The sequence below is a fragment of the Pleurodeles waltl genome, chromosome 10 (assembly GCF_031143425.1).
Source record: "Pleurodeles waltl isolate 20211129_DDA chromosome 10, aPleWal1.hap1.20221129, whole genome shotgun sequence".
NCBI classification, from domain to species: Eukaryota; Metazoa; Chordata; class Amphibia; order Caudata; family Salamandridae; genus Pleurodeles; species Pleurodeles waltl.
This window is the reverse complement of record NC_090449.1, coordinates 651955141-651982886: the sequence shown is the minus strand read 5'-3', so window position 1 is coordinate 651982886 and position 27746 is coordinate 651955141. Positions and strand designations below refer to the sequence as shown.

The following is a 27746-nucleotide window of genomic DNA, read 5'->3' as shown; positions in this document are numbered from 1 at the left end:
CCCAGAATCCTTTGCAAACCTCAAAATTTGGCTAAAAAAACACATGTTCCTCACATTTCTGTGGCAGAAAGTTCTGGAATCTGAGAGGAGCCACAAATTTCCTTCCACCCAGCGTTCCCCCACGTCTCCCGATAAAAATGATACCTCACTTGTGTGGGTAGGCCTAGCGCCCGCGACAGGATATGCCCCAAAACACAACGTGGACATATCACAGAAAACAGAGCTGTTTTTAGCAAAGTGACTACCTGTAGATTTTGGCCTCTAGCTCAGCCGCCACCTAGGGAAACCTACCAAACCTGTGCATTTCTGAAAACTAGAGACCTAGGGGAATCCAAGGAGGGGTGACTTGCGGGGCTCGGACCAGGTTCTGTTACCCAGAATCCTTTGCAAATCTCAAAATTTGGCTAAAAAAACACATGTTCCTCACATTTCTGTGGCAGAAAGTTCTGGAATCTGAGAGGAGCCACAAATTTCCTTCCACCCAGCGTTCCCCCACGTCTCCCGATAAAAATGATACCTCACTTGTGTGGGTAGGCCTAGCGCCCGCGACAGGATATGCCCCAAAACACAACGTGGACATATCACAGAAAACAGAGCTGTTTTTAGCAAAGTGACTACCTGTAGATTTTGGCCTCTAGCTCAGCCGGCACCTAGGGAAACCTACCAAACCTGTGCATTTCTGAAAACTAGAGACCTAGGGGAATCCAAGGAGGGGTGACTTGCGGGGCTCGGACCAGGTTCTGTTACCCAGAATCCTTTGCAAACCTCAAAATTTGGCTAAAAATACACGTTACTCACATTTCTGTGGCAGAAAGTTCTGGAATCTGAGAGGAGCCACAAATTTCCTTCTACCCAGCGTTCCCCCAAGTCTCCCGATAAAAATGATACCTCACTTGCGTGGGTAGGCCTAGCGCCGGCGACAGGAAACACCCCAAAGCGCAACGTGGACACATCCTAAATTTTGGAAAAAAACAGAGGTGTTTTTTGCGAAGTGCCTACCTGTAGATTTTGGCCTCTAGCTCAGCCGGCACCTAGGGAAACCTACCAAACCTGTGCATTTCTGAAAACTAGAGACCTAGGGGAATCCAAGGAGGGGTGACTTGCGGGGCTCGGACCAGGTTCTGTTACCCAGAATCCTTTGCAAACCTCAAAATTTGGCTAAAAAAACACGTCCCTCACATTTCTGTGGCAGAAAGTTCTGGAATCTGAGAGGAGCTACAAATTTCCTTCCACCCAGCGTTCCCCCAAGTCTCCCGATAAAAATGATACCTCACTTGCGTGGGTAGGCCTAGCGCCGGCGACAGGAAACACCCCAAAGCGCAACGTGGACACATCCTAAATTTTGGAAAAAAACAGAGGTGTTTTTTGCGAAGTGCCTACCTGTAGATTTTGGCCTCTAGCTCAGCCGGCACCTAGGGAAACCTACCAAACCTGTGCATTTCTGAAAACTAGAGACCTAGGGGAATCCAAGGAGGGGTGACTTGCGGGGCTCGGACCAGGTTCTGTTACCCAGAATCCTTTGCAAACCTCAAAATTTGGCTAAAAATACACATGTTACTCACATTTCTGTGGCAGAAAGTTCTGGAATCTGAGAGGAGCCACAAATTTCCTTCTACCCAGCGTTCCCCCAAGTCTCCCGATAAAAATGATACCTCACTTGTGTGGGTAGGACTAGCGCCCACGAAAGGAAAGGGCCCAAAACACAACGTGGACACATCACATTTTTTTATAAAAAGCAGTGCCTACCTGTGGATTTTGGCCTGTAGCTCAGCCGACACCTGAGGAAACCTAGCAAACCAGTGCATTTTTGAAAACTAGAAACCCAGGGGAATCCAAGATGGGGTGATTTGCGGGGCTCTGACCAGGTTATGTTGCCCAGAATCCTTTGCAAACATCAAAATTTGGCCCAAAAAACACTTTTTCCTCTCATTTCGGTGACAGAAAGTTCTGGAATCTGAGAGGAGCCACAAATTTCCTTCCACCCAGCGTTCCCCTAAGTCTCTCGATAAAAATGGTACATCACTTCTGTGGGTAGGCCTAGCGCCCACAAAAGGAAATGGCCCAAAACACAACGTGGACACAACATATTTTTTCACAGAAAACAGAGGTGTTTTTTGCAAGGTGCCTACCTGTGGTGTTTGGCCTGTAGCTCAGCCGGCCCCAGGGGGGGCAGAAATGCCCTAAAATAAATTTGCCCCCCCAACCCCCACCCTCCCCCGCCGGGAGCGACCCTTGCCTACGGGGTCGCTCCCCCTGCGTGACATTGGCACCAAAAAACAAATCCCCGGTGCCTAGTGGTTTCTGCCCCCTTGGGGGCAGGTTGACCTAAACTCAGCCAATCTGCCCCCAAGGGGGGCAAAAATGGCCTAAATACAATTTGTCCCCCAGGGGAGCGACCCTTGCCTGATGGGTCGCTCCCCATCTCTAAAAAAAGAAACAACAAAAAAAAAAACACAAAAAAAAAAAATTGCCCTGGCGCCTAGAGTGTTCTGCCCCCCCCCCCCCCCCCCCCGGGGGGCAGTTCGGCCTAATAATAGGCCGATCTGTCCCCCGGGGGGGCAGAAATGGCCTAAAATAAATTTGCCCCCCCAACCCCCCCCCCCCCCCCCCCCGGGAGCGACCCTTGCCTACGGGGTCGCTCCCCCTGCGTGACATTGGTGCCAAAAAACAAATCCCCGGTGCCTAGTGGTTTCTGCCCCCTTGGGGGCAGATTGACCTAAAATTGGCCAATCTGCCCCCAGGGGGGCAGAAATGGTCTAAATACAATTTGCCCCCCCAGGGGAGCGACCCTTGCCTGATGGGTCGCTCCCCATCTCTAAAAAAAAAAAAAAGAACAAAAAAAAAAAACACAAAAAAAATTTGCCCTGGCGCCTAGAAGTTTCTTCCCCCCCTGGGGGCAGAAATGGCCTAAAATAAATTCCCCTCCCCCCCAGGGAGCGACCCTTGCCTAAGTGGTCGCTCCCTTTGCGTGAAATTCACGCAAAGAAAAAACTCCCTGGTGTCTAGTGGTTTCTACCCCCCTTGGGGGCAGATTGGCCTCATCAAAATAGGCCAATCTGCCCCCAAGGGGGGCAGAAATGGGCAAAATATAATTTTCCCCCAAGGGGAGCGACCCTTGCCTAAGGGGTCACTCCCCACCAAAAAAAAAAAAATGAAAAAAATAAAAAATAAATGGTCCCTGGTGCCTAGAGGTTTCTGCCCCCCCTGGGGGCAGATCGGCCTAATAGTAGGCCGATCTGCCCCCAGGGGGGGCAGAAAAGGCCTTCCCGAAAATATGCCCCCCTGGGAGCGACCCTTGCCCAAGGGGTCGCTCCCTTTTGTCAATAACAATAAAAAAATAAAAAAATCCCTGGTGTCTAGTGGTTTCTACCCCCCTTGGGGGCAGATTGGCCTCATCAAAATAGGCCAATCTGCCCCCAAGGGGGGCAGAAATGGCCAAAATATAATTTTCCCCCAAGGGGAACGACCCTTGCCTAAGGGGTCGCTCCCCACCTCAATAAAAAAAAAAATGAAACAAAAAAAAAAAAAAATGGTCCCAGGTGCCTAGAGGTTTCTGCCCCCAAAGGCCTTTTCAAAAAAATGCCCCCCCTGAGAGCGACCCTTGCCCAAGGGGTCGCTCCCTTTTGTCAATTTCTAAGAAAAAAAAAAAAATCCCTGGTGTCTAGTGGGGTTTCAAAAGCCGGATTCCAAGCAATCCGGCTTTTGAAACCCTCGGAGGGACTTCAAAGGGAAGGAAATACTTTTCCTTCCCTTTGAAGCCCCTCCGGGCCTCCCAAGTGATTGAAAAAGAAATGCTTTTGCATTTCTTTTTCAATCGCGCTGGAAGCAGAGCTTCCAGCGCGACGAGGGAGGCCCCTGTGACACATCAGCGCGCGCGCGCGCGCTGACGTCACAGGGGGGGGTCGGGGGTGGAAGGGGAAGGTCTTCCCCTTCCATCCCCGACTTGAGGGGGGTGCACGGGGGGCGCGCTAGCGCGCCCCCAAGTTCCCCTGTGCCATGGACGAGATGATCTCGTCCAAGGCACAGGGGAACTGTAGCCTTGGACGAGATCATCTCGTCCAAGGCACAGAAGAGGTTAAGTATCTGCCTCTCAGAACTTTAGCCTTGCTGTCGAAAACATCTTCTCTCTCTGGTACGAGGAATAGCTTCTCCAGGCTCAGAGAAATCCCAAGTCTTTAGAGTGTCTATATGACACTGTTCTTCTGGCACTGTCTGAATGATTTAGCCTTTAACACCCAGTCCTCCCGGTAAGGGTAAACATGGATCTTCAGCCTCCATAAGTGTGCAGCAACTGCAGCAAGAACCTGTAGGATAAAATATTAAGAACAGGTTTTCACATAGGAAGGCCCTCCCAAACTTGAAGTGTACCTTGTCCACAACAAACCGTATGAACTTACTGTGTCTGGCTTTCACCAGTGCTTACAGGTATGTGTCCATAAGTTTTAAGAATGCTATGTAGTCTCCTTTCAGCAAACGTGGGATAGCCTTCCACCAACGAGGGTAGATTTAAAGTTTGCATCTTTATGAACTTGTTTTAAACATGTAGGTCTAAAATGGACCCAGGTCTGTTGTCTGGCTTTGGCGAGGGCAAACGGACCCCTTGATGTGTTTCTTCCTAGGAGACCCTCTCTACTGCACATTTGTTTAGAAGTTCCTTGACCTCTTGCCACAGCATCTCCTCCTTTCTGCCAGTGTTTGCTATCAGCATTCCAGTTGGAGATTTCTTAACAGTTCTACACAACAACCATGATGAATTATGTTTAGAGTCCATTTGTCAGAGGTGATTCTCTTGCATTTCTGAAGGAATCCACAAGTTCTTCTCCCTACTGGTGTTGTAGGCAAGGATGACTATTAGCAAATCAACTGCTTGAGGGTCCCGACGCCCACGGAGTGTACATCTCCCTCTGGCTCTTCCTTCGAAAAGCCTGCTGTGGCAAAGCAAAGTATTACCACATTGATACTGCTCTTTGGGAGCAGGTCTATGGTGTGAAGCTGGCATGGGGGTGACAAGTTGTAGTCCTCTTGAGAGCAACCTCTTTCATGGTGACTGTAGGAAAGTGCCTAAGGGACCCCCTCACCAGGTACATGACAGGCTACCATTGCAAGCTGCGGGTCTTGGTGCAGACAAAAGTGAAAAACACGACATGGCACACAGCCTGTGTGCAAAGTTCCCTAACACTGCATGCGATATACACTAGTCACCCCTCTAGCAGGCCTTACAGCCCCCAGACAGAGGTGAGCTTACTATGCCGCAACCTACACCCTGTTTCTCTTTAGTCTTCAGTGTCTTTGGGAGGCAATGCACAAAAGCATCAGAGCCCTCCGAGCTGTGATCCTTCGGCAGGCAAGGTTTCAAACATTGTGGATTTTTGGGCAAACTTATGGTGGCACTTGCAGCAGAGTCGTAAAGGGGTATTCTCCATCCCCAATGTTCATTCTCCTACCCACATAGTCAATGTCTTTCCCACAATGCTAACTTGATGCTCTCATACTTCTAACCTTTAGTTCCTTTTAATTTTTTTTCCAGGACCAGATCCTGGATTACAATCCCACGATTAACAAATGACTGTCTTCATGGTCAAGAAAAACATTTTGGCGCTCATTGTTGGGACTCTGTTTTATCCCTCTGGGAATATCTGTGCTTGGGCAGTTTATGCTCCATATATGAGCCCATTCCTTTGAAGCTGTCCCTGATGATCTCTTCAGCTGTATTTGGAATCTACTTCTTTTTGAGCATCAACCTGTAGCAATGTTAAAGTAATGATACAAGCTACCCAAGACAAATCATCGGTATTTGATTACACCAAGACATTACTGCTCAAACAGGCCTCCCGCTAATGGCAGACTATTCATACATCCTCCCAAATAGAATGCTGCCCACAATGCCACAACTCAAGCACTTACCACCCTTGGCCAGCCATCCATATTTTCAATTGTCTAACCCTTAATTCTATCAAACAATCAAGCTAAATTCTTATTCTCAAAACCCAGGTCCCCAATCATTCAAAACTCACTTCACCCCTAACCATTCTGATAAACATTCATCACTTGCCTGCATATTCCATACCATTAGGCCCCCTTGCAACTCCAATTCAGGTCAGCTTTTACTAAGCGACAACCTCCTTACCAACATTCCCTTCAACCTGACACCACTTAGTCTCAGACTTTAAGAAGAGTTTCCTCCTCAACAAAGGATAAGTTACTTACCTTCGGTTACACCTTATCTGGTAGAGACAATATCTAGTTGCAGATTCCTTACCTTAGAATTTCCTAGCGGCGTAATTCTGGATCCAGAGATTTTTCTTAAGCAGTACTCCTGGGTGCCATTCGGTGGAGTTGATCGGCCACGCGTGCATTGTCTGTCATCCTCGTTGGATATGGAGCTGCGGGTCTAATATTGGCGCCAACTTTAAGCGCGGTTTCATTTCACGACTTTCCACACCAGAAGCGCAGAGCCATGAACATTAACTAGTAGAGTGTCAAAAACTAGGGCCCTGAAAGGGAAGTCCCAGTCCTTAGAAATCAGTTGGCAGAGAGGGGATAATGGTTGGGTTGGTAATGAATATGCAACTTGACTAGGTCTCTAGATTTCAACATAAGGCATTACCAAAGGTAAATAACTTGTTCATCTGATAGAGACTTCTAATTGCAGATTCCTTACCTTAGAATAGACACCCAAGCAATACCATCTCTAGAAGTGTGTCAGCAAACCAAGATCGCACCAGAAAGTCCTGCAGGACCGAACGGCAAAGTGCCCCTCCCTACAGACCTGACAGTCCAGGCAGTAGTGTTTGATAAATGTGTGCAAGGATGCCCATGTTGCCGCCTGACAGATGTCCAAGACTGGAACTCTGCGCGCTAACGCAGTGGTTGCAGATTTAGCTCTAGTAGAATGAGCCTGCAAGCCAACAGTGAGTTACTTCTTAGCCAATGAGAAGCACATTTAAATGTTTAATACAACTCATCTGGAGATGGTTCTTTTCTGCACTGCCCCACCTTCCTTTCACACCCACATAACCAACAAAGAGTTGATCATCCTCCCGGAACGCTTTGGTACAATGAAGGTAGTACTCCAATGCTCTTTTTAGGTCCATACGGTGGAGTCTCTCCTCTTCCTTAGAAGGTTGAAGGGGTGCAACAAAAGTAAGCAAGGTGATGGATTGGCCTACAGGAAGGGCGTAACCACTTTCGGGAGAAAGGAGGCCAGTCTGCAAAGCACCACCTTGTCAGGATAGATGGAAAGGTAGGGTGGCTTAGATGACAATGCCCGCAACTCACGCACCCTGCGGGCACATGTAATGGCCACAAGAAAGGCTGTTTTCAGAGTGAAAAGCCTTAAATGACAATTGTGGAGAGGCTCGAAAGGATCACACATCAGAAATGTCAGAACCAAATTCAAGTCCCACTGGGACATAATAAATCGGGAAGGAGGAAACATGTGAAAAAGGCCTTTAAGGAATTTACACAAAGAAGGCTGATCAGGCAGTACTAGGAAAGCAGAGATTGCAGACAAATAACGTTTGAGAGTTCCCAAAGCAGAGCCTGCTGGGCAAACAAAAGTATAACTATAACCTCAGCAAGATGGGCAGTGAGGGAGTCAACAGATTTGTGTGTGCACCATGCCACAAATTTCTTTTAACAGGCTTATACTGTTTTGGCGGAGGGACGCTTGGTTGCCAAGATAACGTTACAGACTTTGGGTGGAAGGTCCAAAGCGGTCAACTGTTGCCACTCAATCTCCACACAAGAAGCCAAAGACTGCACAGGTTCAGGTAGAGGATACTCCCCTGCTGCTGCGAGAGAAGATCCTCCCCAAGAGGCAGTCTGATGGGAGGATCAATGGCCATTCTCAATAGCTCGGGATACCAAACTCTTCGTGCCCAGTCAGGAGCCACAAGGATTATGTGGCCCGGTCGTTCTGGATCTTGTTGAGAACTCTGGCGAGAAGTGGTACGGGCGGAAAGGCATACAGGAGGCCTGAGCTCCTCTGGAGACGAAAAGAGTTGCTGAGCGAGTGCCACTTTGGAAACTCCAATGCACAATACTGCTGACATCGTGCATTCTCTACGGAGGGCAACAGATCTAGCCAAGGCTCTCCCGACTGATGAAAGAGACCTTGCTCCACCTCGGGATAGAGACGTCATTCGTGATCGCCCAAGCATTGGTGGCTGAGTACATCCGCTCTGACATTCAAAGAGCCCACCCGATGTTAATCCACCAGGGATATGCCCTGCTATTTCAGCCATGTCCAAAGGCACAGAGCCTCTTGACAAAGGGTCTACGACCTCACACCGCCCTGCTTGTTGGAATACCACATGGCAGTGGTGTTGTCTGAACACCTGCACCATCTTCCCTTTGAGAAATGGAAGAAAGGCTTTCAATGCTAGTCTGATCGCCCGGAGCTCCAAGAGGTCGATGTGGAGTATGGACTCTGCTGGAGACCAAAGGCCTCTGATCTCCACCCCTCCCAGACGGCCAACCCATCCCAAGAGTGATGCATCTGTCACAACTGTCAGATCTGGCCGGGGAAGAGAGAGGGATCTGCCTCTGACCCAAATGCAGTTTGTTATCCACCACTGCAGATTGCAAACAGTTCCCTCCATGATCAGGACCATGTCAGAGAGATTCCCCTGATGCTGCATCCACTGGATCATCAGGTCACACTGCAAAGCCCACATATGCCATCTGGCATGTCTCACCAGCAGGATGCAGGAAGCTATGAGGCCCAGCACCTTTAGAGTAATCAAACCAAAATCTAGGATAGAGGCTGAAACATCGGTATCATAGCCTGAATGTCCTGGACTCGTCAGTAACCCTGAAACTGCCCTGTGTCCAGAACAGCTCGGATGAAAGGGAGCGTCTGAGAAGGAGTCAAGAGTGACTGGCACGTTTACAGTGAACTCCAGCAAATACAGGAGGTCTTCCGTAGTCTAGAGGTGAGAAGACAGCCTAGAGAGAACCAGTCTTCATAGCCATTCGCCAAGGTAGTAGAAGACTGAAAACCCCGACCTGCGCTGATGAGCTGAAACTACCACCATCACCTTGGTGAAGACCCGAGGGGTGTTGGTAAGGCCAAAGGGGAATATGGTGAACTGAAAGTGCTTGTGGCCTACTGTGAACAGCAAGTAACGTCTGTGGGCTGGCAGGACGGGAATATGGAAGTAACCGTCCTGCAAGTCCAACGCAGTCATCCAGTCTCCTGGGTCCAGGGCAGATAGAACCTGAGCCAGAGTGAACATTCTGAACTTCTTCTTGAGGAAGAGATTAAGCGACCAAAGGTCTAGGATAGGGCGGGGGCCCTTGGACTTTTTGGGCACCAGAAAGTAGCAGGAAAAACAACCCCTTGGCCAAGAGAGCTGTAACCTTCTTGCGGAGAAGTGCCAAGTGATCCTCCATCATCCCATCATAGGATGGTGGCATGGGTGGAGGATTAGTCTCAAAGGGGAGGGAGTAGCCCCTTCAGGATATCTGCAAAACCCACCTCTCTGACGTGATAGACTGCCAGCGGAACAGGGGATGGCAAATCCTGCTGCAGAGGGAGGGGACGAAGGATTGGCCAGACCACTGGCTCCCTTATCCACGAGGGTGGTGGATCCAGAGTCCCCGGTTACGTACAGGCTGTGCAGCATTCATGGCGCAGTGGCCATACGGGAACGGACATGGTAGGATTCCCTTTCTGTAACCATGAAAGGAGTGAAAAGCAAACTGAGAAGGGGGGGGGGATCAGGGGCAGCCACGGGGCCAAAGGACCTGGCCGTAGCACGAGAATCCTTGAAGCTCGAGCGCCGAGTCTGCTTTCTCTAAGAGATGGGTGCCATCAAAGGGCATGTCCATAAGGATAGATTGGACAATCCCGAAAAGCCAGAAGTCCTCAACCAGGAGTAGCACCTAAGAGCCCAATGTCGATGGAACCGCTCTGCCCAGTGAGTCGATCCTGTCCAATCCACATTGGATCATGAACTTTTCTGTGTCTCTCCCATCAGCAACTGCTTAAGAGAGTACAGCCTGAGCCTCCTCTGGGACCTGTGGCAGCAACCGTATCCCACAGCATGTGGGAGTAACAGCCCAAAAGGCATGCCGTGTTAACACACCGCAACACCAGGTAGCAGGAAGAACATCTTCCCAAGCAGGTCAAGCCTTTTGGATTCCCAATCTGGAAATGAAGAAGGGAACGCACCCTGGGATATAGAGGCTTAGATAACCAAGCTCTCAGGGATGGGGTGTTGAGTCAGGAATGCTGTGTCATTCGGCGCAGGCCGAAGGTTGCGGGCAATCGTCCTATTCACATGGGCCCCTGTGCTGGGTTTGAACCAGGTGCAAAACAAGACATCAGCAAGGGCTTCATTAAAGGGTAATGGGGTACAGAGGCTGAAGCCCCAGGCTGAAGCAGCTCTGGCAGGAGGTTACTCCTGACTCCCACTTTAGGTAGTTTGAGGCCCAGAACCGCAGCCAACACAGGGGACAAGGCCCCTGTCGAAACCGGAGTCAGCATCGCATGGCACTGATCCAGCTTCGTGACGGAGTCATCAATAAGGATGGGCTCTATGCCGCCCACAGGCACAATCGGGAGAGTTGACATCAGAACAGACGTCGGAGGAAGGTAGAGGTGGTACGACCAATGCCGGTTCAAATCTGGGAACGGATCCATGTGTGCTCCCTGGGAGCCGAGCCTAAAGTCGCCGCTGAGGAACCCATGTTGGCCCATGCTGACACCACAGGGCCTAAGGGCACTCCAGCGGGGTCAGACTGCTCAAACCAAAAATGAGGAGCAGGCCTCAGAGCTGGGCAGGGGTTGCTCCGGCTCCAGGAAACTAGGGGAGGTGCAGAGCCAACCTGTGACACAGGCGCAGAGGACGGTGGCCTAGAACGATAACACTCCTTTTCCCTTGTCTCATCGGCTGACGGACGAGGTGAAGTCTAAGAAGGTTTGTTCTTCTCTGGAGCGATGTAGAGCCGAGACGCAGGGCCACAGGGAGCTTTGGGGACCGCTCCTTCAAACCTTTCAGATTTATGGCCTGGCACTCTGAGCACAACTTCAGGTCGTGGTGCGCTCCAGACACAACAGGTACACCAGGTGCGGATCCGTTACAGACATTGCCCGATGGCAGAGTCCACAAGGCTTGAACCCGGTCTTGTGCCAAGACATCCTTGATACACCAGGAATGTCGACACTCAAAAATCTTTGACAAAAAGTTGAAAAAGACCGTCAAAAAATGACTGAGGAGAAGCTCTTCATCGAATCAGCGCTAGGCTGGTGCGGAAAGAAAAGAACTGAGACCAGCATGCCAAGGTGGCACCTATATAGGACCTGCAAAGTCCTATCCGGGGCCAATAACGCCAATCAAAGCCACCTAACAGCGCACATTGAGAAAAATATATGGATCCAGATTAATGCCTGGTGGAAATTCTAAGGTAAGGAACCTGCAACTAGATGTCTCTACCAGATAGATGTGTAGCTAAACATGATGCCATCAATCACAACAATGCACACAGACACATCTATTTGCTCGCCTGCAAAAATGGATTACTCAAACTACAACCCTAGTCCTTTAGAATGTCTTCTCTAATAGCTACAACCACCTTTTCAAGGAACTAACCGCAGGGTGGTGTCGAGCTTATTAAGAAGTCCCCGCATACAATGCAAAAACCAAACACCTCGCAGTTTCAGTATATTAAACACCCAATTGCAGAATACCTAATTCGACTGATCACATAAGACCCTGATTAAACTGAAAAAAAAAAAAAAAAACATTCCATGGTTCCCATCCCATTTCATGGACCTGAAACTATTTGTTATTCCTATATCTAACTATTCCTTCATCTTACTGGGGCTAAATATTTGGGCCAATTTCTCCAAGAATGCTTACACTCAAGCAAACATTGAAACGCTTGGCTGCAGCCAAGTAATCAACCATCCCACGCATTTTAGCTGCAGCACTGACCTTTCCCAAAATATTCAAACCTCATTATCATTACCTTCCAACCTTTACTACACTTCTCACTGCCGGAGGAGATAGCTCACCAGATAGTAAACCTCATACTTCTAGTTACCTGGATAGGGAATCTCAATAACTCTGATTAAACGTACACGCTTTGACAAAGAATAGTTTACTCTCCAACAATTCACAAACTGCCATCTTGAAAAACCTGTTTTTATTTTCTAATGTTGCAGTTGATGAAGCAAGTTACCCATGAAAGCAAAGTTAATTTAGCCAATTCATCACCTAAGAAATAGTTCTGGGAAGGGGTTTAGGTCTTGAAATGAGGGGCAGGATTCCTGAAAAGTCTCAGAAGTTGTGCATTTCTTTCAGTAGCATCCCCAGTTCTAGCCAGAACAGCAGATTCAAAGCTATTATATAAAGAGCAAAAACTCGTATTTCCAACCCCACACTGAGGAAGCCAATAACTGCTCCACAGCACACTTACAATGATCAGTAAGTTAAAAACAGGCTGTTGTATCCGCAGATCCTTACCACCTAAAATGAAAATGTTGCAGTCTGACAGCACAACAATGATCACATGGTTCACACAAGCCTCATTAATTCTAGAACTGGCCACCAAAAACATGAGAGCACCACCATAATCTTGTGTCTAACTATTGACTACAATATCATCTATGTGCAGACGAATTTCCAGCTTCACATCAACTGCCAACAAACATGTTTCTTACATTCTGGTAAAGCTTTTTCTGCTAATACTCTAACTGCCGATTCCTCAACTTTTCAATCTCCATAGGCGCAAGAGCCAGACTGGATCCTGAGAAGTCAGCAACTGCTCATGGGCATCAGAAGGTGGAACCATCAGTCTCTGCCACAACTTTATCCCGCCTAAGGATGGGTTATTACCTAGCAGCGCAAAGGCACCCCTGCACACTGATGCCATTTTATCTATATATTAAAAAAAAGTGGCCTGCACCTTCCTACACAGAGTGACAAGCAACTGAGGAATTTACAGTGAGGTGTGCAAAATGAAGCTTGCAACGTTACTACTGATTTAAAGTCCAACCCTCAGAATGGGGAGACAAGGAGGAATCTATGGCTACGCTTCCTATCTAGAACAAAGAGTATTATAGAAGATAAGTATTATACAAGGAAGGTAAGTAACTTGTTCTTCCTTATGGTTACTTCTAAACACAGATTCCTCATCTTCTGGATCAGCATCAAAGCACCAACCCTCATAAAGGTGGTGGATTTGAGGAGTGGCTTTAACACCAGAAAACTCTGCAGACCAGAGGAGATGAAATGGCACTTTCTGTGGACCTAGGTCGACAGAGTAATGAAGGTAGTGAAGGCATGGATGGACACACATTGGAAGATATCCAACAATGGAATGCCTCTAGACATCAATGCTATGGTGGCTTGGAGGCCCTTTGGAGGCTTCTTATTGGTCAAAGCTTAGTATAGCTTTATAGAAAGAACACCACCTTGGCAAGATCCATTTCTGTACTGCCTTCCCTTTATTAGCACCACTGAACCCAATAAAAAGTTACTCAAAGTGGTTCACCCTTGTTATATCATTGAGGATACAACGGGTGAAGCCACTTATAAGGATGTGTCAGACAAAAGAATGCAAAGTGTGTGATGGATTGCCCAGCATGAAAGGGTAACACCACTTTCTACAGAAAATAAGCCTAGGTTTGAAGTACCAACTTGTGAGGGGAAAAAAGGTGATACACAAAGGCTAGACGGAGAATGCCTGCAACTCAGTACCATGCCAAACAGATGTAAAGGCAATAACAAGGTCTTGAGCATTAGGATGCAATTGTGTACAAGTTCAAGGGGTGCACATTTAAAAAAGGTGAGAAACCAAATTAAAGTCTCAATGCAAAAAAATAAAAAGAGGAGGGAAAGCATGTACGAGAGCCCCCCTTAAGGAATTGACTACAACAGGTGACTTGAGTAAAGAGGGTTGATCATGCACATTAAGGCGTGCCAAAAGAGCCGACTACTAAAATTTGAGTGCCCAAAGCAAAATCTTGTAGTGTCCGAGATAAGTCAAACAGAAAAACATACAGCTTAGCCTGCAAAAGGCTGCCTTGTTTTTCAGGAAACCAGCCAGGTGTCTGACAATGTACAGAGATTGTCAAAGGCTCCTGCTACTCCACAGCCAGGGAGCCTCCAAAATGCGGGCTGGATTCCTCACACTGGCCTGCTTGTTGCAGTGCCATATGGCAGTCATGTTGGACTTCAGGAGCTGGAGAGACTAGCCATTGATAAGAGGCAGAAAATGTTTAAGGGACAGACAGACGGCTTGCAGCTCTAGACGACTGATGTGGCAGTGTAGTTCCAACCGATATCAAAGTGCTCTGATCTCGCTTTCACCCAGGTGGCTATTCCCATTTCAGCAGTTACCTGTCCATCCCAAGAATGATGTCTAGATAACACTTTGAGAATGGCCTACCACTTGTGTGGTCGGCACTCGCCATCTACCACTGAAGGCCCCAGGCTGCAACATCATATGCATGGATGTTGTCTGAAAGGCAGTCCCAATTTCGTAACTATTAAATGCAAAGGTGTGCTGATCCCTACTTTGTCACCTTCTTAGATGTTTAAGCGGCCACTCCACAGAACAGTGGGGGCGCAGTAAGGAATCTTCCACCAGAAAGAGCACCGCTGAAGTTAAGAAACTTGTTCTTTGGGTGGATACCACAGACTCCTCATTTTTAAAATAGATACCGCAGCAATACCTTACAAAAGTGGCACGTCTGGGGAAAGGACTTAGAGCAGAAAGTCCTGCAAAATCGAGCATGCAAAGTCCCATTACCGCCAGACCTGGCTATCAAGGATGTGGATGTACTTATGCATTTACTGACACTTGTGTCGCAGCCTGGCATATATCCCTAGCAGCCCTTGTAGCAGCCTTGTCCCTAGGCCCTCAGGCCTTCAGGGGGATGCTTTTTGGCCAGTGCATAGCCCATCTTCATACAGTGAACTATTCACCTAGACAGGTTCCTCTTTTGCATCACCTTACCTTCCTTTGCAAGTGAAAAATCAGACAAAGAACTGATCATCTACCCAATTGTCAGTGTGTGTTCGAAATGAAAGCGTAATGCCACTGCGTCTATTCTCCTCCAATAGGTGAGAAGGAGCAAACAAAGCCCGCAGAATGATCAACTGGCCCATGTGGAAGGGAGTTATACCTTTATGAAGGACGGCCACCTGAATTTTAGCATTGACTTGTCCAAAAATAAGATGGTTTAGGCTGGCTGTATTGACTACACCTTAAGTTCAGTCATGCAACACGTATACTTGATGGCGTGGTAATTTGTTAAGCCTTCAACTCAATGCTGCACTCCTCCTGAGCTGCAGTCACCATGTATTGTCACTGGGGAGGACACCAGATGGAGTATTGTGGGATATCTCCTCTGACCCGACCTTCCTCCCGATTGCCAAGAGGGGTAGAGATCTGTAAATCTTGTTGATCCCCTCCAACCTGCAACTGTGAGAAAATGGGAAAAGGTAGGGTTGGCGTGGCTTAACAGGTGGCATGACTGGGACCAGTCAGCTCTCTTCCAGCTTCGGGCTAAGGAGCCTAGTGCCCAAAACAGACTGACTATTTTTAGTTGTGAGATCGTAAACCCTGGAAAGGAGAAAGTGGGGCTACACATCAAATCCCTCCACTGCTGATCCTGAGAAAGCAGGATCAATGAGACTGAACAGATGCTAAAAGAAAGAATAAAAAAAAAAACTACAGAAGCAGTTTAGTGAAGTGCAGTTTCCTGCAATTTCTTCAAGACTGTCATAAGTGCTGGAGTGGGTCACCACTTATATATCACTTTGGGTGGTAAGAACAGTAGCCCACTGACAAGCAAAGAGGTACAATTTTGTAATGGAAACAAATGGAACAGCAAAGGAAGAGTGCAGGAAGATGTGTGCTATCTCCACCAGTACAAATTAAAATAAATCAAGTACAAGTTAAAAACAATGAAATAACAATGTAAACAAAATCAACAATGCACACCATTTTAACAAGATTTGCACAAATTATGGTAAAAATAAGGGAAACAAACTGTCAAACTAAATGGTATCACCAAAAATGTATTTATGCATTTAGAAAGGTGTTACACTTTCCAAAAAGTGGGCCCTTGATTTAAATAATTCCAATCTAGATGAAAATTTTGCACTTTTGCAACTCAAAAGGACAATGAAAAGTTCAGCCAATCAGATAGAAAAATAATTTATTGAAAATAGAGAATTCACTTTATTTCAACCCGCAGTCATAGAATCATCACATAAAGGCGTAAATAATTATTCCCCCACCTAAGCAACAGAAAGGGACAATCAAAGACAAAAGACAAATTCTGAGAATATTACAACACCTATAATCTTTTAACATATATCACAGACAGAACGTTCTAACTGCCAACATTTGCAGCCTTCATCCAGATGTTAAACATGCATAATCTTTGCTAACATGAAATAATATTTCAGATCCTTCACTGTTAGTTATTGCATACACCTCAAGTCTCCAGATCAGGGTATTTTTTTTTTGGGGGTGGGGGGGGAGTTCAAATTTAAGCTATTAGAAGTTTAACACCACACCACCAAGTACGACCACTTCTAGAAACACCTCCTTCCATTCCCAACAAACACAAAAATGTCAAAACCTCTTACCCAAGGTTTCTGGAATGTTTCTCCTCTCTCTAGCTGCTTCAGAAAGCCTAATAATTGTCCCTTCCTTGCGTTCAGTTATGAAGCGTATTCTGCCTGAACGCTCATCGTCTTCTTCCTCTTCATCAGATTCATCTCTTTTTTCTTCTTTTGTTTTACTAGTATGTAAAACCAACTATAATAGAAACAATAAGCATTACATTATGAAATGAGAGTCACCTGTAGCAACAATGTAGAAGCTTATACTACTAACAGTTTCACATACTTTGCATACTTTCATCTAGTAGCTGGTTACAACATTGCATCTTTTTCAAACGTTATACACAATGTAATGAGCAGCAAAGACTTTTTCAAACTGTGTTACTTTAAGTGTTTGTGTTTAATGCTCAAACTCACAGGGAGGTTGGGTGGCTCACTTCTGACTCTAGACAGGGCAAGCTTCAAGATAATGTTAAAGTTAAGTATTCTTCTTTTGCAGCAGGAACCTGTTATACTAACATCCTTTGCGTAGAGTGGGAACAAGGGTTTAATGCAGGTAGCAGGTGCAATACAGCAGTAGTTTGAAATACATGTTTTAGAAATGTGTTAACCTCTGGTACAGCGTATAGAAAAGTACCATATTTCTAGCATAGTTACCCCCACACTTTCCCTAATGTCAGTATGTTTAGACTGTAGCTTACTGGAATACTGTATTTTAAAAGTGGAAACAGTGCAAAAATCAGCAGTTCGTGGGGGAGGTAAGTAAAGGTTAGATTGTGAGGTAAGTAAGACACTTACAAGTCTCAGTTCCTGGGCATAGGCAGCCCACCGTTGGGGGTTCAGGGCAACCCCAAAGTTATCACACCAGCAACTCAGGGCCGGTCAGGTGCAGAGGTCAAAGAGGTGCCCAAAACACATAGGCGCCTATGGAGGACAGGGGTGATCTGGTTCCAGTCTGCCAGCAGGTAAGTACTCGCACCCTTGGGGGCAGACCAGGGGGGTTTTGTAGAGCACTGGTGGGGTGGGGGGGGAGAGGGGGGGGGGGAGAGTGGGGGGGGCACAAGTAGGCACACAAAACACACCCTCTGCGGCACAGGGGTGGCCGGGTGCAGTGTGCAAAGCAGGCGTCGGGTTTTAGATAGGATTCAATGGAGGGACCTGGGGGTCACTCTAGTGGTTCAGGCAGGCACAGACGGGACTTCTCGGGACAGCCACCACCTGGGCTAGGCAGAGGGTCGCCTGGGGGTCACTCCTGCACTGAGGTTCAGTTCCTTCAGGTCCTGGGGGCTGCGGGTGCAGTGCTTGGTCCAGGCGTCGGGTCCCTTGTTACAGGCAGTTGCGGTCAGGGGGAGCCTCTGGATTCTCTCTGCAGGCGTCGCTGTGGGGGTCCAGGGGGGCCATCTCTGGCTACTCACAGGGTCGCAGTCACCGGTGAGTCCTCCCTGTGGTGTTGGTTCTCTGGATCTCGAGCCGGGGACGTCAGGTGCAGTGTGTGAAGTCTCACGCTTCCGGCAGGAAGAGTGAGTTCTTTGGAAGTTGGTTCTTTGTTGCAAAGATGTAGCTGTTTTTGAACCGAGCCACTGCTCACGGGAGTTTCTTGGTCCTGGGGGTCAGGGCAGTACTCTGAGGCTTCAGAGGTCACTGGTACCTGTTGGATGCGTCGCTGGCTGCAGGTTTTCGAAAGCAGTTGTGGTCGTCCGTCATCTCTGCAGGCTTGTAGGTCAGCAGTCCTTCTTTGTAGGTCAGGTTGCAGCAATCTGATTTCCTGGGTTCTTGGGGCCATTAAATACTAAATTTAGGGGTGTGTTTAGGTCTGGGAGGGCAGTAGCCAATATCTACTGTCCTGGAGAGTGGCTATACCCTCTTTGTGCCTCCTCCCTGTGGGAAGGGGGGCACATCCCTAATCCTATTTGGGGGATCCTCCAAAACTAAGATGGAGGATTTCTAAAGGCAGGGGTCACCTCAGCTCAGGTCACCTTAGGAGCTGTCCTGACTGGTGGGTGACTCATCCTTGTTTTTCTAATTTCTCTCTCCAGCCTTGCCACCAAAAGTGGGGGCAGTGGCCGGAGGGGTGGCCATCTCCACTAGCTAGGATGCCCTGGGGAGCTGTAACAAAGGGGGTGAGCCTTTGAGACTCACCACCAGGTGTTACAGTTCCTGCAGGGGGAGGAGTGAAGCACCTCCATCCAGTGCAGGCTTTGTTCCTGGCCACAGAGTGACAAAGGCACTCTCCCCATGTGGCCAGCAACTTGTCTGGTTTGTGGCAGGCTGACAGGAACTGATGAGCCTACACTAGTAGTCGGATTGGTATTCAGGGGGCAGCTCTGAGATGCCCTCTGGGTGCACGTTACAATACATTGCACACTGGCATCAGTGTGCATTTATTGTGCTGAGAAGTTTGATACCAAACTTCCCAGATTTCAGTGTAGCCATTATGGAACTGTGGAGTTCGTGTTTGACAAACTCCCAGACCATATACTCTTATGGCTACCCTGCACTTACAATGTCTAAGGTTTTGGTTAGACACTGTATGGGCATAGTGCTCATGCACATTTGCCCTCACCTGTGGTATAGTGCACCCTGCCTTAGGGCTGTAAGGCCTGCTAGAGGGGTGACTTACTTATGCCACAGGCAGTGTGAGGTTGGCATGACACTCTGAGGGGAGTGCCATGTCGACTTAGTCATTTTCTCCCCACCAGCACACACAAGCTGTGAGGCAGTGTGTATGTGCTGAGTAAGGGGTCCCCAGGGTGGCATAAGACACGCTGCAGCCCTTAGAGACCTTCCCTGGCATCAGGGCCATTGGTACCAGAGGTACCAGTAAAAAGGGACTTATCTGAGTGCCAGGGCTGTGCCAATTGTGGAAGCAAAGGTACAGTTTAGGGAAAGAACACTTGTGCTAGGGCCTGGTTAGCAGGGTCCCAGCACACTTTCAATCAAAACTTAGCATCAACAAAGGCAAAAAGTTAGGGTCTAACCATGCCAAGGAGGCATTTCCTTACACAAACCCCCCCCCCCCCAAACGAAAGAGGATGAGACTAACCTTTCCCAAAAGAGTCTTCGTTTTTTAAGTGGAGGAACCTGGAAAGGCCATCAGCATTGGCATGGGCAGTCCCAGGTCTGTGTTCCACTACAAAGTCCATTCCCTGTAGGGCCATGGACCACCTCAACAGTTTAGGGTTTTTTCCTTTCATTTGCATTAGCCATCTGAGAGGTCTGGGGTCAGTTTGAACTATGAAGTGAGTACCAAAAAGGTATGGTCTCAACTTCTTCAGGGACCAGATCACAGCAAAGGCCTCCCTCTCAATGGCACTCCAACGCTGCTCCCTGGGGAGTAACCTCCTGCTAATAAAAGCAACAGGCTGGTCAAGGCCATCATCATTTGTTTGGGACAGGACTGCTCCTATCCCATGTTCAGAGGCATCTGTCTGCACAATGAACTGCTTAGAGTACTCTGAATCTTTCAAAACTGCTGCTGTACACATTGCTTGCTTCAGGGTGTCAAAGGCCTTTTGACGGTCCACTGTCCAGTTCACTTTCTTGGGCATTTTCTTTCAAATAAGTTCTGTGAGGGGTGTCACTATTGATCAATATCCCTTCACAAACCTCCTATAGTACCCAGCCAAGCCAAGGAATGCCCTGACTTGAGTCTGGGTTTTTGGAGCTACCCAGTCCAGAATAGTCTGGATCTTGGGTTGGAGTGGCTGAACTTGGCCTCCACCTACAAGGTGACCCAAGTAAACCACAGTATCCTGCCCTATCTGACATTTAGATGCCTTGATAGAGAGGCCTGCTGCTTCCAGGGCCTGCAACACCTTCCTCAGGTGGACCAGGTGATCCTGCCAGGTGGAGCTAAAGACAGCAATATCATCAAGATAAGCTGCACTAAAGGACTCCAAGCCAGGAAGGACTTGATTCACCAACCTTTGGAAGGTGGCAGGGACATTCTTTAAGCCAAAGGGCATCACATTAAACTGGTAGTGCCCATCAGGTGTAGAGAATGCTGTTTTCTATTTTGCTCCTGGTGCCATTCTTATTTGCCAGTACCCTGCAGCAAAGTCAAAGGTACTTAAGTATTTGGCAGCATCCAATTTGTCTATTAGCTCATCTGCTCTTGGAATGGGGTGAGCATCTGTCTTGGTGACAGAGGTAAGCCCACTGTAGTCCACACAAAACCTTATCTCTCTCTTGCCATCTTTTGTGTGAGGTTTGGGGACCAAGACCACTGGTCTAGCCCAAGGACTGTCAGAGTGCTCAATCACTCCCACCTCCAGCATCTTGTGGACTTCCACTTTGATGCTTTCCTTAACTTGATCAGACTGTCTAAATATTTTGTTTTTGACAGGCATGCTGTCTCCTGTGTCCACATCATGGGTACACAGGTGTGTCTGGCCAGGGGTTAAAGAAAAGAGCTTAGCAAACTGCTGGAGGACTTGCCTGCAGTCAGCCTATTGTTGGCCAGAGAGGGTGTCTGAATAGATCACTCCATCTACTGTGCCATCCTTAGGGTCAGTGGAGAGGAGATCGGGGAGAGGTTCACTCTCTGCTTCCTGGTCCTCATCCATAACCATTAACATGTTTACATCTGCCCTATCATGGAAGAGTTTGAGGCGATTAACATGGATCACCCTCTTGGGGGTCCTGCTACTGCCTATGTCCACCAGGTAGGTGACCTGACTCTTCTCTTCTAGCACTGGGTAAGGGCCACTCCATTTGTCCTGGAGTGCCCTGGGAGCCACAGGTTCCAGAACCCAGACTTTCTGCCCTGGCTGAAACTCAACAATAGCAGCCTTTTGGTCATACCACATCTTCTGGAGTTGTTGGCTGGCCTCAAGGTTTTTGCCTGCCTTTTCCATGTACTCTGCCATCCTTGAACGTAGGCCTAGTACATAGTCCACCACATCTTGTTTACGCTCATGGTGAGGTCTCTCCCAGCCTTCATTTACCAGAACTAGTGGTCCCCTAACAGGGTGGCCAAACCGAAGTTCAAAGGGGGAAAATCCTACTCCCTTCCGAGGCACCTCTCTGTAGGTGAAAAGCAGGCATGGCAGGAGGACATCCCATCTCCTTTTGTGTTTTTCAGGGAGCCCCATGATCATGCCCTTCCATGTCTTGTTGAATCTCTAAACAAGGCCATTGGTTTGTGGATGGTATGGTGTGGTGAATTTGTAAGTCACCCCACACTCATTCCACCTATGTTTCAGGTAAGCTGACATGAAGTTGGTACCTCTGTCAGAAACCACCTCCTTAGGAAATCCCACTCTGGTAAAAATACCAATGAGTGCTTTGGCTAATGCAGGGGCAGTAGTGGACCTAAGGGGCTTCAGGGTACCTAGTAGCATGATCCACTACTACTAGAATGTATTGGTTCCCTGATGCTGTGGGAGGTTCAAGTGGACCCATTATATCCACTCCTACTCTTTCAAAGGGGACACTCACCACTGGAAGTCGAATGAGGGGGCCTTTGGATGGCCACCTGTCTTACCACTGGCTTGACAGGTGACACAGGAGGTGCAAAACTCCTTTATCTTATGGGACATATTGGGCCAATAGAAATGGCTAACTAACCTCCCCCATGTCTTGGTTTGTCCCAAATGCCTAGCAAGTGAAATGTCATGGGCTAAGGTCAGAATGAACTCCCTAAACTCCTGAGGCACTACCACTCTCCTAATGGCACCAGGTTTGGGATCTCTTGCCTCAGTGTAAAGGAGTCAGTCTTCCAAATAGACCCTGTGTGTTCCACTGACATTTCCTTTTTCTTGCTCAGCTGCTTGCTGTCTTAGGCCTTCAAGAAAGACACGTTTCTTGCCCCTTGCACAGCTGTTCCCTTGAGGGTCCCCCTGGGCCCAAGAGCTCAATCTGATCAGGTCGTAGCTCATGGACTCAGTTCCCTCAGAGGATAGAACTTCTTCCTGCGAAGAGGTTCTGTTTCTTGTGATGTGCTGAAGCTGGTTCCCCAGTCCTCTTTCCTTTTCTGTTGGAAGGTTGGGCCATTATTACAGACTCCAACACTTCTTTTTCACCCTGAGGCCTGCACTGTGCCCTTGTCTTCAACCACACCAGTTCAGGGATACCCAGCATGGCTTCTGAGTTCTACCTCAGCCCTTGCTGAGGACTCCAGATCATTTCCAAGCAGACATTCTACTGGTATAGCAGAAGACTGCCACCTGTTTCCGGCCAGTGACCCCTCCCCATTCTAAAGTTACCATTGCCATGGGATGGACTTTAATCTGATTGTCAGCGTTGGTGACTGGATATGTCTGTCCAGCCAGGTACTGTCCTGGGGAAACCAGTTTGTCTGTCACCATAGTGACACTGGCACCTGTATCCCTCAGGGCCTCTACTCTAGTCCCATTAATTAAGCGCTGCTGCCTGTATTTTTGCATGTTAGGCAGCCAAGCAGCAAGTGTGGCTAGGTCCACCCCACCCTCTGAGACTAATATAGTTTCAGTGTGGACCCTGATTTGCTCTGGGCACACTGTTGATCCCACCTGGAGACTGGCTATTCCCGTGCTAACTGGAGTAGTAGTTGTTGTGGAACCTTTCTTGGGACAGGCCTTGTCTCCAGTTTGGTGTCCATGCTGAGTACAGATGCGGCACCAGGCTTTTTTGGGATCAAAGTTTTTACCCTTATACCCAAATGAGGACTGTGAAGAGGCTTTGGACCCACCCTCCTGAGAAGGTTTTTGGGGCCCTGTAGAAGACTCTTTACTTTTTCCCTTGGATGTCTCAACACTTCCCCTGGGGAGGCTTTGTGACCCCTTTCTTTTGGTCACCCCCTGTGGAAGTTTTGGTCACCCTTGTCTTGACCCAGTGGTCTGCGTTCTTTCCCAATTCTTGGGGAGAAATTGGACCTAGGTTTACCAGTTGCTGATGCAGTTTATCACTGAAACAATTACTTAAAAGATGTTCTTTCATAAACAAGTTATACAGCCCATCACAATCATTTACACCACTGCCTTTTATCCAACCATCTAGTGTTTTGACTGAGAAGTCAACAAAATCAACCCAGGTCTGGCTCAAGGATTTTTGAGCCCCCCTGAATGTAATCCTGTACTCCTCAGTTGAGAATCCAAAGCCATCAATCAGGGTAGCCTTCATGAGGTCATAGGATTCTGCATCTTTACCAGAGAGTGTGAGGAGTTTATCCCTACACTTTCCAGTGAACATTTCCCAAAGGAGAGCACCCCAGTGAGATCTGTTTACTTTTCTGGTTGCACAAGCCTTCTCAAAAGCTGTGAACCATTTGGTGATATCATCACCATTTTCATATTTTGTTACAATCCCTTTGGGGATTTTTAGCATGTCAGTACTTTTTCTGACCCTTTTTATTTCGCTGCCACCACTGATGGGAGCTAAGCCCATCTCTTGTCTTTCCCTCTCTATGGCTAGGAGCTGTCTTTCCAAAGCCAATCTTTTGGCCATCCTTGCTAACAGGAGGTCATCTTCATTGAGGCTGCCCTCAATGCTTCCAGAGTTACTGGTCTTCCCTGTGGAAGAACCAGCATCTCTGACTATCACTTGTGGAGTCAGGGTTTGAGGGACCCTGTTCTCCCTAACTAGGACAGGAGGGAGGGAATCATCCTCCTGGTTACTAGCTTCCCGCTCTGTAGGATTATCCTCAGAGGGGTGGTCCTTTGCAAACTCTACCAAAAGCTCCTGGCGCTTAACTTTGGTAGGGTTGGGGTCAGTTTGTATATTTTTTTAGCTTACAAAGAGTCCTTAGCTCTGACATCCCTAGATGCAGATAAGGGGTGAGGTTAGTTCCACCACCATCCCATCTGTGCTAGACATTATTTTTCTAAAAGTTGGGATGCTTTTTAAGAATCTAAAACTATCTCTAGAACTTAATCCAAACTTTAACAAAACTTTTAAACTCTAAAAGAAATGCTAACAGGGACTTACACAAGGCCCTAGCAGGACTTTAAAAAATTTAGAAAAAGAGCTCAAATTTTAAAAATCAGTTTCTAATGAACATTTTTGGAATTTAGTAGTGTCATTAGGTATTGGCTGAGTAGTCCAGCAAATGCAAAGCTACTACACCAGCAGCTCAGGGTCGGTCAGGTGCAGAGGTCAAAGAGGTGCCCAAAACACATAGGCGCCTATGGCGAACAGGGGTGCTCCGGTTCCAGTCTGCCAGCAGGTCAGTACTCGTGTCCTCGGGAGGCAGACTGGGGGTGGGGGTTTGTAGATCACGGGGGGGACGACACAAGTAGGCACAGAAAACACACCCTCAGCAGCACAGGGGCGCCCGGGTGCAACGCAGGCGTCGGGTTTTAGATAGGATTCAATGGAGGGACCCAGGGGTCACTCTAGCGGTGCATGCAGGCACAGGGGGGCTTCTCAGGACAACCACCACCTGGGCTAGGCAGAGGGTCACCGCAGTCAGGAGGAGCCTCTGGGTTCTCTCTGCAGGCATCGCGGGGGTCATCTCGGGCTACTCACGGGGTCGCAGTCGCCGGGGAGTCTTCCCTGTGGTGTTGGTTCTCTGGATCTTGAGCCGGGGGCATCGGGTGCAGTGTGTGAAGTCTCACGCTTCCGACGGGAAGAGTGAGTTCTTTGGAAGTTGCTGCTTTGTTGCAAAGATGTAGCTGTTTTTGAGCAGAGCTGCTGCTCACAGAAGTGTCTTGGTCCTGGGGGTCAGGGCAGTCCTCTGAGGCTTCAGAGGTCGCTGGTCCCTGTTGGATGCGTCTTTGGTTGCTGGTTTTCGACTCTGGAGACAGGCCGGTAGGGCTGGGGCCAAAGCAGTTGTTGTTCGTCGTCTCAGCAGGCTTGTAGGTCAGCAGTCCTTTGTAGTTCAGGTTGCAGGAATCTGATTTCCTGGGTTCTTGGGTGCCCCAATACTAAATTTAGGGGTGTGTTTAGGTCTGGGAGGAGAGTAGCCAATGGCTACTGTCCTAGAGGGTGGCTACACCCTCTTTGTGCCTCCTCCCTGTGGGGATGGGGGTACATCCCTAATCCTATTGGGGGGATCCTCTAAAACTGAGATGGAGGATTTCTAAAGGCAGGGGTTACCTCAGCTCAGGGCAGCTTAGGGGTGTCCTGACTGGTGGATGACTCCTCCTTGTTTTTCTAATTATCTCCTCCAGCCTTGCCGCCAAAAGTGGGATGCCCTGGGGTGCTGTAACAAAGGGGGTGAGCCTTTGAGGCTCACCGCCAAGTGTTACGGTTCCCGCAGGGGGAGGTGTGAAGCACCTCTATCCAGTGCAGGCTTTGTTCCTGGCCACAGATTGACAAAGGCACTCTCCCCATATGGCCAGCAACTTGTCTGGTTTGTGGCAGGCTGGCAGGAACTGGTCAGCCTACACTAGTAGTCGGATTGGTATTCAGGGGGCATCTCTAAGATGCCCTCTGGGTGCACTTTACAATAAATTGCACACTGGCATCAGTGTGCATTTATTGTGCTGAGAAGTTTGATACCAGATTTCAGTGTAGCCATTATGGAACTGTGGAGTTCGTGTTTGACAAACTCCCAGACCATATACTCTTATGGCTACCCTGCAATTACAATGTCTAAGGTTTTGCTTAGACTCTCTAGGGGCATAGTGCTCATGCTCATATGCCCTCACCTGTGGTATAGTGCACCCTGCCTTAGGGTTGTAAGGCCTTCTAGAGGGGTGACTTACCTATGCCACAGGCAGTGTGAGGTTGCCATGGCACTCTGAGGGGAGTGCCATATGGACTTAGTCATTTCTTCCCCACCAGCACACACAAGCTGTGAGGCAGTGTGTATGTGCTGAGGAAGGGGTCCCCAGAGTGGCATAAGACATGCTGCAGGCCTTACGGAACTTTCCTGGCATCAGGGCCCTTGGTACCAATTACAAGGGACGTATCTGAGTGCCAGGGCTGTGCCAATTGTGGAAGCAAAGGTACAGTTTAGGGAAAGAACACTGGTGCTGGGGCCTGGTTAGGAGGGTCCCTGCACACTTTCAATCAAAACTTATCATCAGCAAAGGCAAAAAAGTAACCATGCCAAGGAGGCATTTCCTTACAGTCCCTAAAAACCTGCAACTCTCTTTTAATGCTCCTGTTTGCATCTGCCAGTGCTTGTTGGTGGCCTTGCTGGTCACTGACCGTCCTGCAATCTAGCGACCGATGTGGGACAGCTCGTAGGGGAATCCTAGATCCTTCTGCAGCTCCTGGACCTCCCAGCTGGACTTCTTTCATCAACCTGCAGGAAATTCACCTCTAGGAGGCTGCACCACCTGGGCACCTCCGAGGGTGCTAGACTAAATTCTTCCTTTCCCGGTCCGGAATCCGTCCTTGGGTTCCACTGGCCCGGTCCACGGGTCACGACTGCAGCTGGACAACCAAGGACTCCACTGACTTCAGCAAGGGTTTCTGACATCCTTTCACCACTATGTATCCGGGTCCCCTGGTGTAGGTCCTCTTGTCTCCTGGGTATCCTTGGGTGGTGACACTCTCTAACCTTCCTCCTGTCTTTGGGTCCACTGGAAAGGGTACTGAAACTCAGGAATTCCAAACTTGACTTCCCTAGGTTAGTCAATGGGACGACTGTGTAGGTAACCACTGTGCACCCAGTCGCTGGGAACACTTCCTGTACTTACTTCTGGTGTTTTCGTTCTTCCCCAGTCCCTAGCTAACTACCACACTTACCTTGGTTGGGTTCACTATTTTGCATTCCACTTACTTGGTATATGGTTTGGCCCACCCATAGGGCCCTGTACATTTTATACTATTTCTGCTTGTTCTATGGTGTGTAGTTATTGTGTGTAGATATCTCCATAGGGAAATATACTCTTTAGTGCTGTAATAAAGAATCCTTTATTTTTGCAACACCTGTGTGGTTCTTTCTTGTGTGGGAGTTACTGACTACTGTAGTATTTCAAGTGCTTTACATTCCTCCTGGGTAAGCTGTGGCTACTCGCCTCAGCTACCCCTAGAGAGCTTTTGCTATCTGGACACCTAAACACTATCACGAAGGGTTGCTTGGACTCAGTATAGGGTGCCACACCATAGGTGTACACCATAAACTGAGCCAGCCTCCTACACAGCACGCCTAGTAGCTGTGCCAATAAAATAAGCCTAAGTATAGGTGTGGGTTGAACTAAAGCTGCTGCTCTTTAAATGTCTTGTAGAGGAATACGAAGTAAAAAACAAAACAAAAAAATAATAGTGAATTCTTATATTTTTCCC

The 27746-nt window shown here is 48.2% G+C and overlaps 1 protein-coding gene across 2 annotated transcripts in view; it reads right to left on the bottom strand.

The window, feature by feature from the left end:
- RBM33 (RNA binding motif protein 33) overlaps positions 1-27746 on the bottom strand; it is a 739069-nt gene that overhangs the window by 573816 nt on the left and 137507 nt on the right. For both annotated transcript variants that reach the window (XM_069211143.1, XM_069211144.1), the window contains exon 7: positions 16614-16785. In XM_069211143.1, coding sequence (XP_069067244.1) covers positions 16614-16785 — 172 coding nt within the window. The remainder of the gene's footprint in view (positions 1-16613; positions 16786-27746) is intronic.